This window comes from Silurus aristotelis, assembly GCF_946808225.1.
Source record: "Silurus aristotelis genome assembly, chromosome: 22".
NCBI lineage: Eukaryota > Metazoa > Chordata > Actinopteri > Siluriformes > Siluridae > Silurus > Silurus aristotelis.
Genome location: NC_139595.1, coordinates 15836327 through 15847974, shown reverse-complemented (window position 1 = coordinate 15847974; position 11648 = coordinate 15836327). Strand labels below are relative to the sequence as shown.

Sequence of the window (11648 nt, the reverse complement as noted above, 5' to 3'; positions counted from 1 at the left end):
TACACGTATCTGTACTTTATTGAAGTATTTCTATTTGGAGATACTTTTACTTCACTACGTTTCAAAGTCAAATATCTCACTTTTTACTCAACTACATTTTTTGTTCCTTTATTATTTAAGAGCGGATAAAAACTGCTCAAACACACCACTGATGTGCTGTGTTTTTCTTCCTGATCAGCCAGGACACCACAAGAGCATCTTAGATAACATTGGAGGCCCCTTCTAAACATCTCGAAGACTTCATTTTAGTTTGAGCATGATAACACGTTCTGAAAAATAAGGACCAGTTTCATTTTTGTTATAAAAGGTCACAGAACTGCTGTATGAGGCATTGGAGTTGATGGAATTGATTTTAATTGATATAACTTTAGATATAAGACTGCATTAGTTTAACAGAAGACCGATTCATGTTTTTGATTTATTTCAAAATATTATGGAATCATAAAAAAAAAACATGGCCGATTGTAATTTAATATAATGGTATAATGCAGCATTTTGTTTTCAGGTTTAGGCGGCCATGTTAGAAAAGGTTGACTTTTATTTTGACAGGCTGCGTTAAGTTGTCACACCGGAAATGGAACAGCTGGCTTGGCTGTCTCGGCTGACTTTCAGGCGATCTTTATAATTGTATAGGATTTTGAGGGAGCGGATTGACAGCGTTCAGGGTGTCCGGTAATTGCAGCATGTTAAATATTAATCTTTAATCTTCTATGTATTGTCTGCGTTGTGTGTTGATTTATTATTAGTTTATAACCAAGCAGCGCTGAACTCGCCTGTTTCCTGGCTATTATAGTGTTAGCTTATCCCAACAGAAAATAATATAGCAAATATTAGCTAATTATTTAGGTATCTCACGATCTTCAAACAAACTACTTAACTTTAATGAACTGAAATCTGTCATGATTACTGATTACTGAGCGTTATGTACATGAACGTTGGCCATAATGTCAACGGTAAGGGCTCTAAAGCTGTCAGAAGCGGCTCGATTCCAAATTAACGCTCCATCACTAGACACTACCTACACCGACGTGCTTCCAGAGCTCCGTCACGCGCCCTAATTAGTGCCTTACATGTAGATTAGGGAGTTATTTGGGACTCGGTTAATGTCAAGGCAATGTTCTGGCAGGTCATTTTGTCTACTCAAATGTAATTTTTTCATATAGAGTTAAACATTTTTTTTGCTTCTTATTAGTGTCAGAAATATGAAAAAGTAGAAGATTGTAACAAAACGAAGGTTAAATAAAATTGAAAAAATGAGAGTCGGATTCGATTCCGATTTCAATTCCAGGTGTTAAGAGTCGATTCCTAGTGTTGAGAGACGATTGCAGACAAACAAGCTACATTTTTTTTTATTACTTTTTAAAATGAAATATAATAGATTCGCGAATGCTTCTTGCATAAAAGAAATCATTTTAAACCGCCCTTGCCTACCTTACAATTACCTTACAATTTGGGTAAAAATCGACTCTAAAACATTGAGTCGATTCCTAGTTGACTCACTGAGTTGAATTCTTTTATGCTAGAGCATTAATGAAATGTACATAAAAAATAGGAGCTGTTTTTTTTTTTTTAATACACGCTTTTAGCACATCCTGATACCGTGCACTATTGCGATCCAGTGTACATTTTTAAACAAAAATCAATTTGGCCATTCATTTTGAAAAACAAAACCCTAATTATGATTGCATTGGGGCAATAAACATCTTGCATCTTACAATATGAAAGTGTATGCTAATCAACATTTCTTTTTGTCCAAGCTCACTTTCGTCTGGTTTGACAGAGAAGAATGAGTTCAAAAACCGAACGCCGAGGAATCTACGTGGATCAGGCGGCCCTGCTCTGCAAGAAAGGCTGTGGATTTTTTGGCAATTCAGCCTGGGGAGGTCTGTGTTCCCAATGTCACCGTGAGATAAACCAGAAATCACGGGCCAAACAGATCGAGGAGGACTATGCATTAGCAGAGAGGTGAGAGTGAATAAAGTTTAAGAAGGGAAGAGGGTCGAACAAGGAATGTGTGTTTTTTTAATACTCATTATTATCCTGAATCCTGAGGATTCTGGGTAGTGTTTACACTCGTCGCTGTCGGTCGAAGCGAGACTGACCAATTGTGGGTGTCTGTGAGCTTTTGTATGTAGAAGAGGACCGAGCATTTTCTTCCATGTCTGTTACTCTGTCCTGTGATACATTACTTCATATAGATGTACCTCTTCACACGGTTCTGAGGAAGCACATGTAAACTTTCACCCTCACTGGTAGCTTGCCAGTGCATGAGATTTGAATAAGTGACCAAATTGGTGAGAAAAATTGGTGAAAACTGGAACATTGCATAACCACAAACCCTCATTTGCACATTCTATTTATATAACGTGTATAACGTACTGTCCACACATGCCGTTTTTGTGAATTTACTGTGTTTAAATTTTTTGTTTTGTCAACCAGACTGCAAAGAGAAGAAGAGGCAGCTTATGCCGGTAGCAACCAGGGGGCGCAATCAGGGAGCTCGTCCACCCGGGTGGGCAAACCAGAAGAGAAAAGGAGCAGTCAAAAATCACGTACTGTTTCCACTGGGAAGAAATTTTTCCACACGTTTGCAAAGACACCCCTTGGAAGAGGTAAGTCTTTGCGTTTGTATAAAAAAAAAAAATAAATAAAATGCAGTGTGTGAATACCATGAGTTCTTGTGATTAAATAAAGATAAGATCCTGGGTATTGGAAATGAGGCATGAAATGAAGATGTTCACTTTTGATAAAAAGTCTATGATTTATGTTTGAGCACAGCGTTAAAATCGTATGACTCATGTCTGTAAAGCTGTAATATCTTTAAGGGACATTCTGTTCACTTAAAACAATGGGAGATGTGATTACACATGAATTCCTGTCCGTTAGATTGGATTACTTTTAATTCTACCTTATCTGCCTGACTCAAGTTCTTAAAAACTGATCTGCAGTACATTTAAAGAACGAAGGGCCTCAATACCCTGCTGCTAAAACCACACCAATGTCACTATGAAACTTTTACAAAAGTGTTTGAGACTCGTATGTGGAAAAATAGAGGAATAAAAACACCACCAATAACGACTGGGATAGACTACCAAAGACTAGCAATTTGCAGTTTTTATTTACTAAAGAATGACACATTTGAATGAAGGCTTGTTTATAGTTTTGTTTTATGTTGGAAGTGGAAATAATTTAGTTCCTGAGTCAAAAAAAGCCACAAAACAAAGGTTACAGAGAAACCACAAAGCATACATATCAGTCCTGAAGACTTTCCAATAGTGGAAAACCTCTATCACATAAAAAACATTTTATTAATGATTATATATTACTTTTAAAATGCATAGACACAAACACAAAACAGGCGAACACAGTCAGATAACAAGCCAATGACAGGAAAAGGGTAAAGAGCAAACACATTAGCACAAGCGGTTTTTGCAAAATGGAGAATATGGGACAGCTTATTTGATTTAAAAGTGCCATTTGCTTTCAGATCCTGATTTGCCTTTTCATTCAGGTCCATGTGAATGAGCAGTTACCACAGAAACAACATATTAAACCAAGTGCGCTAACATAAACCTGTGATTAGTCACGCAGCGGTAATTAGACACACAGAATGCGGTATCATTGTATTTAAATGCCTTAAGTGACTCATTGACCAGCTCTATCTCAGGGAATGATGTTGGATATGTTTCACGCCAGTTCACTTGTGGTATCAGCTGTTCTTCGAACAGATTGTTGCTTTGTTATTCCGATTCAATCACGCTGCATTCCCAAGCACGATCACGTGTGAAGTGATAAACACGACGGGTCAGTCAGATACTGTTTCTTTAACAGTGTTCTTACTGGAGGGATAATGTTGGACATGTGTTTTTTCTTATCCATTCAAGAGCTGTAAGGGAAAGGGTGTGTGCACCCAGGAGTTCATGCTCTTACACTGTCAGCATTCTTTGGCTTTTAAGTCGAATTGCACTTTGTTTCCTGGCAGGAAAAGATGTGCAAACGCTTATTTTATTTTCTATGAAGCATTTTTTTAATCGGGGTCACATAAATTCTCTGTCAGAAGTTTGGAAACTTCTAGGCTTTTATTGTTTTTGAGACACACGCACGTTCGTTTTGTTTTAATGAAGCAAACTATCACAAGGTCACAGAAGTTTGAAGAAGCTAAATAGGAAGCCAGCAGTGTGTATATCTGTATAACATCTGAATATTTATATATTTCTTTGGTCAAAGTAAATCTTCATACCATTAAATGTCCTAGTTTGTTGCATATAAATGAAAGGAACCTTCAAGTGTCTCTCAAATCCCATAAAATATTAGGTTTCCAAACTTTTGAGAAGCACTGTAAGCGAACGACATCTGACAGCATATTATACTGACATTAATATTCATTTGTTATTTTAGTGTGATTTCAACCGTCGAAAAATCTATTTTAAGCTCATTATGTTTGATGCATTATTGCCTGATGTGCTATCTGAAACATAGAATATAGTGGTAATGTATGACGCAATATACGATTAACTACTTTTTGTTTCCCCTCACCAGATGTCAGTGTTCCCAGCCAGCCAGCTCCCACCACCTCCATCAGCAAGCAGCCGGTTGTAGAATCAGATCAAGCTTCGAAACAGTTCATCGATTTCCTGAAGCCTATGCAAAAACCTGGACGTGAAGTTTTTACACAGTGCCATGCTTTCGTTCACAGCGTGGCTTACAAGAAGGTACTTAAATTGTACTTTACCGTTTTTTTAAGAAGCAAAGTCTGTATATAAATTCTGTGAAATACAGTGCAACTATGAATATGTATGTGTTTAGTGTGGATTTAAACGTAAAGTGGGTGTGGCCTAAACTGGAAGCTGTTTGTTATTTGCAAAGTTTGTACCTGCCAGATTCATAGCATAGTATTATGCTACCATGACCCTGATCAGGCAGGTACTAAGGATGAATGAATGAAAATATAAATGCAACATACAGCACTAAAAGTTTGAATGCAAGCTTCAAATCTCGCAACATGAGGAGATATTCATAGTCAATAACGAACACGGTAACATCTTACGAACAAATTCATGGTACGAACTCGTCCATAAGGTGGGGATCGTCTGTACGCCGCTTACACCAAAGCATTGCTACACTAATAACAGTACCGCATGCTAACACAGTTTTGCATCATAGGTGCCATTTTTAACTAACTAATGTATGTTCCCAGTTGAACTAGAATGCATGGTGTTTGTTAGTCAGGTGATATACACGAGTTTCTCCTGCATTGTTTTTAGGATCTCGGTGCAGAGGACCTCTCAGAGTCTGTGCAAGACTTTTACCAGAACCTGGCTGATCGCTTACACAGCGTCTTCAAAGGTACTCGAGTACAGGACTAACAGAAATGTACAGCATTAAGACCTATAAGGGTTTATAAGTGATGAGATTGCGAATGAGATTTTACATGATTTTTTTTGCGTGTGTGTGACAGGAAGTCCAGAGCGAGTAGAGGCAGTAATGGATGAAGTAGAGAAGTACATAACGCTGCAGTTGTACGAACAGTCGTTTTGTCCTGAATCCACAGATGACGAAGTCAAAGATTTGGCAATTCAGAAGAGAATCAGGTAGACAGATCAGAGGAGAGCAGTAGCCAGTCACCTACTAATACCTTTAGCAATTTGTGTATTTGAAATCGAATTAAAAGCGTATGTGTGTGTTTAGGGCTTTGCACTGGGTTACAGTTGAGATGCTTTGTGCCCCAGTAAAAGAGGAAAACCCTGCAGTGTCAGACAGTCTGGACAAGGCCATTACCGGTAAGTCTGTTTTTACCACCATTTAGTGGTTTTCTTCTTTGACAATACAATGATTTGACAAATGCAAACCACTTTTTTAATTGTTAAACAGCAACGCATTGTACCTTTTATCCATTTTTAGCTACGTTTAATGTTAATGTTATCACTTACTTTATAGCAGCAATAAACAGTTTAATACTCAGCAGATTCTCTCTCGTTTATTTACTTTGTATTGAAGTGATAGCAGTCTATTGATAGCTCTATTCATATCTGCTTTATAATGATTGAGACTGTTACGTCCTCAACCTTAAGGCTTTTCCGAGCAGAACCTGATACGGACTCTGGAGACTTTTTCCCACCAAATGTTTGTAAAAATGTCTCCTGCAACACTTTTTAAACCTGTGAATGTGAAACTTGAGCCTCACAGTTTTCCTGGAAGTGCATTTGTGTAAACCTGAGGTTTGCTTTGCAGCAGAACACTGAATATTATTAGATTCCTTAATTGCTTTGCATTGCATGTTACGTTTATAAGATAAGCACCTTTTATGCTTTAAGCATGAGTGAAGGTTCGGGCTGCAGACTACTTATTGCAGCTAAAAGAAGACCAAACAGTTTTATTGGTTTTTTTCCATCTTTTTTTTGGAGGAATACTGCTGTAAAAACGTATTTTTTTAAATTTATTTTTATTTATTTTTTATTTGTCACACTTAAATGATTCAGATCATGAAGCAAATCTAAATATTATACAACGGTTAACCAAATGAATACGAAATGCATTTTGTATACGATGATTTCATTCATTAAAAGAGGAAAAAAAGCTGTCCAAACCTACCTGACCCTATGTAAAAATGTAATTGCCTTTAAATATAATAATTGGTTATGCCACCCTTGGCATTAACAACTGCAATCAAGCATTTGTGATAACTGGCAATGAGTCTTTTACATCACTGTGGAAGAATTTTGGCCCATTCATCTTTGCAGAATTGTTATAATTTATACACATTGAACCATGAACGGCTAGTTTAAGGTTATGCCACAGCAGCTCAATCAGATTTAAGTCCGGATTTTGACTAGGCCACTCCAAAACCTTAATTTTTTATTTATTTATTTTTTGAGCCATTCAGAGGAGGACTTTCTGGTGTGTTTCCGATCATTCACCTGTCACATACCCCAAGTGTGCTTGGGTTAAGTGGTAACTGGAGGTTATGGAATATAAGGAAATAAATATGAATATATAAATGAATAAATATAATTATATAATAAAAAAAATTATAAATAATAAATGTAGCACTCTGTGCAGCATGCGGTCTCACATGTAAAGACAAAACGCATGTGGTGTTTGTGTTTCGCCACTAGAGGCCGCTTTTAATATCAGCAGACCAGAAACCGGAAAACTATCGATATGGATTTTTGCTGATGGATTTTTGCTGACAACTTTTGCTGTAGTTTCGGCAATCAACTATAGGTGCTGATTAATCAGCAAAACGATTAATCGTTCAACCTCTAGTGGTAACCCAACGTGTGTGATTTTGTGTGCTTGGGTTATGTGGCAAGTCTGGGTGTGTGTTTCTGCAGGTTATAGAATTAGGTATTTAGATTTTAGAGATTTTGTTTTGGGGTGATCCATGCAAAGCCCCACTGAACAAAGCACCTTAATGCTTCCTGTTGCAGATATAATCGAGATGGACTCCAGGCATGTACCGAGGGATAAGCTGGGTTACGTCACCAGGTGCAGCAAGCACATCTTCAGTGCGATCAAGCGCAGCAAGAGAGAGGCCGCCTCAGCTGACGACTTTCTCCCAGTTCTTATCTACGTGGTGCTAAGGGCCAACCCACCCCGACTGCAGTCCAACATCCAGTACATCACGCGCTTCTGCAACCCCAGACGCCTTATGAGCGGAGAGGATGGATATTACTTCACCAACCTGGTGAGCCTTTGAACTTTGAGACGCTTGTAGATTCTAAAAAAAGAACGCTTTAAACGGGAAGTTAGTTCTATGATAGATTTTAGGAGGTGGTATCAAAACGTTTCAAGACTCACTCTGTTTACACGAAAGTACTTTATTTATCTACGTTTACACACCATCACCTTCTAAATAGTCCCCTTGCACACCAATACAGCACTCCAAGCGTTCCTGCCACTCTGAAATATGTCTCGGAAACCTTATTTCCTAAAGCATGTCAAGCACCTTCTGCGATTCGCGCTTGATCGTGTCAAAAAATGGTGACCTCTGAGCTGGATCTTCATCTTCTGGAAGAGGAGCCACATTCTGGCGAGTAGGGTGGGTCGGAAGTGAGATCGGAGATCGAATCGTTCTCCAACGATCATCATGCACAAGTTGCCAAATGGTTTCGACATTTTAGGGGGGTTGAGTTTGTTGGAGGTCTTCCTGATCTCTCGCCGTCTTCCCACGACCTTCTTCCGCTCTTGAAGCAAACGACTTAAAACACCTTGTATGGCGCGTTGCAGTATCGCTGTATGTCGAACGTACGTCACGTCAAAAGGCTCTGTGGCAGATTTGCCCAGTTTCACGTGGAATTTCACGTTTGCTCTTTGTTCCAACTTGCTGTCAATGATGAAATCGTGGTCAAAAAAGCACCAGTTAGCGGCAAGTTGTCTTAAAACTTTTTGATACCACCTCGTATAAAGAGAATTTTGACGGCAGTTTTTCACAAACGTTGAGCGTCCGATTAAGAAACATATTAAAGGGGGCATGACTGAATCTCTCTCTCTTTCTTACTTAGTGCTGTGCAATCGCTTTCATCGAGAAGCTCGATGCTCAATCCCTAAACCTGACCCCAGAGGAATTTGAACTGTACATGTCTGACCAGGCTTCCCCTGAAAGGCCACAACCTTCTGGAATCTCTTTTCCCTCGTCCTCTTCATCACAGAGTGGACCCAGAATGGGCAGGTTGGAGAATGACCTCATCGATTGGGGCGACGGCGTAGAGGCCCCAGTTCAGGATGTCCTCGGAGGGCTTCAGCCGGACTCTTCCGCTCCTTCCACCTCTGCAATCGACTCGGACAATGTAGACAGCGAGGGGCTTCCTCCTCCTCTACAGCCTCAGGTTTTCGCAGGGTAGCTCTGTCCCAGATCACTCCACCCACTTTGTAACTGTCCTACTGATTGCAGGCTCGTGTGAAGTGGGAGACGACTTCACTCCGTCAGCAATTTGTCTCCTCGTCTTTCCGTTAGTAGAGGATTTGCACATGTTTTATTCTTGTTTTTAATTCTGTTACAGCTGAACGCCACGGGCTCAGCATTTTACGATTTAAATAAAACTCCATATGTTGTGATTGAGTGACCACGTGAGAGATTTTCCGTCACCAGTGACGCAGAACAATCGTAAAACTTCAGTGTGTAGCGTTTAAAAGGTGTTACTTTTAAGCAATATTTAAATCATTAATTGAAAAAAAAATATGTGATCGGATTCAACAGGCTAGTTTACGACAGCGTTTTAGTGCCACATACATTTAAAAAATATATATTTTAAAGATGACGAGAATAAAGAGGTAATATTTTGAGAAAATTAAGTTGTAGAAATACGAAATTAAAGTGGTAATATTGGAAGAAAAATCATAGAATTTTCAGAAATGTTTTGCTGTTTTGCAAAAAAAATGAATGTGGAGGATTTGGTTAAATTCTACTTCAGGTTAGGATTTAGCAATAAGGAAATCGTTTCTCTTTTGGAGCATCAGCACCGAGTTATAATTAGCGGGTAAGTAGGAAACGTAATTTATTCAGAAGAAAAAATCAGACATCGATGGTTACATCTGCGTTCTATTTGAAGAGATGTTGTTTCTCAAGAGACTAAGAGGATGATGATCAAAGAAATTGATCCTAAATGATTCAGTACTTCAGCTGGGGTTCCCAACGCGTTGTGGTGTATGGACTTTCTCATATTGCTACGATTTTATTCTCGTAAATTCGTATTTATTCTCGTACTGCTACGACATTGTTTGTGACTTTATTTCCAAAATATTTCGACTTTGTTCTGCTACTTCTTTATTCTTTATTATGGCACTAAAACACTGTTGTAAGTTCACTTTGGTTCTCATCGATTTTATTTTTTTTTTTTCATGCAGAAATTAGCTCCGCCTCCTGAACCAGACAAAAGGCACATTTAATTTATTACATTTACAGACTATAAATGATTACCCGCCCCTGTAAAGGTTGCGAGCTACACGGTAAGAAGAAAAACGACACCTAAATTTGTGAAGCAAAATTCTAAATGGCCACCGGATATTTCGGATGGTGATGCATTAGATGTGTTATTCTCTAAGTTACTGGTAATGGAAGTTCGAGGGGTTTAAGCTCCGGTATTGCCGAGCGGACATATTTGGGCCCTTGAGCAAGGCCCTTAACCCTTTCTGCTTCAGGGCTGCTGTATCGTTGCTGACCCCAGCTATAATAATAATATAAATATTGGTTGATTCTGGACATTTATAAAGAAGTGACCCAGATTTAAAGAAAGAATAAAAAAAATGACAGCTTTACTAAAGGTTTCTAAAAATTCAAGAGGCCATATTTAATCAGTAAACATGGCTCCTGTGTGACAAAGCCAAGTTGGATTCGATGTCTGCAAGGCAGGTAGAGCAGGTTATTCTGGACCATTTATAATGAACGTGGCCTCTGTGTGCATTCACAGCTCACTGAGTGTCAGCCAACTTCTTATATCTCGAGGTAGCTCCAGTATATTTATGCACATTTTTTTCCCGTTTGCTTCAAGAAAAATTCAGTTGGACAAAAACTGAAACTGTATTTAATGCAGCGTTTTTTTCACTTCGCAATCTTCCTGTTTCTTTCTATTTATAAGAAAATACGAGTTTGTAGAATTAAAGTATTAATCAGGGATGTACCATCTTCTGTACAGACGATTTGAATTTATGCAGGATTTGCTCTTATACACAGATTTTGTTATTTATTAGAGTATGGATTTTGTTTATCCGTATTGTGGTCTTGCAGTCGATTTTTCTTCCGTGGATTATAACCACAATTGAAGCGGTTCGAAATGAATTCTCGCGTCGTGTCGTCCGACATGCGCACCGTGTATCGTGTTCTAATGATGTAGTTTATGAGGATGCACTGTGAAAAGGTTTCATTTAGCAAACACACCAGCTCATTCCCAAAAGTGCATGTCATATAGTACAGATTTTTCTTTTCGTTTTAATACACACTACAGCTTAAATCCCACATTCAAATTGTTTCTTTTTTTTTTTGTATTAGGATTTGCTGAAACAGCAGCCCAATAAATTTTGTATCAATGGCTTGAACTTTTGCCACTTCCTGATTTGTGTTTTAAAAACTCATTTGCATATATGCATAACCGTTTTGCATATTCTGCAGTATGGGATAAAGAGCAGACTTTTTTTTTTTTTTTTTTACGGTTTTTAAGTAAACCTTTTATTTAAAATTTTTATTTTTACATTCTGGGAAGATGAACGCCAAATGCCTCTTCTTTTATTTGTTCTGAGTATGCTTTAAGGTCTGTGACCTGAAATGCTTGATGATATATGACCTGAACTGTAGTTTAAAAAAAGGTTATAGGACTGGGCATGGTTGTATTTACTTGATAGTTGTAGAGTGCATTAATATTCTGTAATGTGTGCATTAAAATTCTGTAATGTATGCATCTGAAAACTATGATCTGTCATTGACGAGACGTTTTTCGCCACATGCATCCACTGCATATATTACTTCAACGTTGTTTATGCAGTGAAATCTTTACAAAACTTGAGAATTAAAGCCTGAGAAGAAATGAAAGAATAAATTGTGTGGGGTTTTTTTTATTTCTAATGTACTGAGCAGGCATTTCCAGCTATTCTTTCACTTAGGTTGTACAAGGGACTATGTGTTTTGCTGAAGCTAGCTTTTTTCTTTCTGTTAC

At 38.2% G+C, this 11648-nt stretch overlaps 1 protein-coding gene across 2 annotated transcripts; it reads left to right on the top strand.

Annotated features, from left to right (window-relative positions):
• Window positions 1-549: 549 nt before the first annotated feature.
• On the top strand, window positions 550-11531 carry rabgef1l (RAB guanine nucleotide exchange factor (GEF) 1, like). Of its 2 annotated transcripts, none has more exons than XM_083525885.1 (9): window positions 550-672; window positions 1781-1965; window positions 2440-2612; window positions 4540-4712; window positions 5265-5346; window positions 5459-5591; window positions 5689-5780; window positions 7431-7687; window positions 8505-11531. In XM_083525885.1, exons 2-9 carry the CDS (start codon window positions 1787-1789, stop codon window positions 8841-8843), a joined length of 1428 nt encoding a protein of 475 aa, XP_083382011.1. In that variant the 5' UTR covers window positions 550-672; window positions 1781-1786; the 3' UTR covers window positions 8844-11531. The 2 variants fall into 2 exon arrangements, with proteins under 2 accessions (XP_083382011.1, XP_083382010.1); XM_083525884.1 differs by having other exon boundaries at window positions 1758-1965.
• The last annotated feature ends 117 nt before the right edge of the window (window positions 11532-11648 follow it).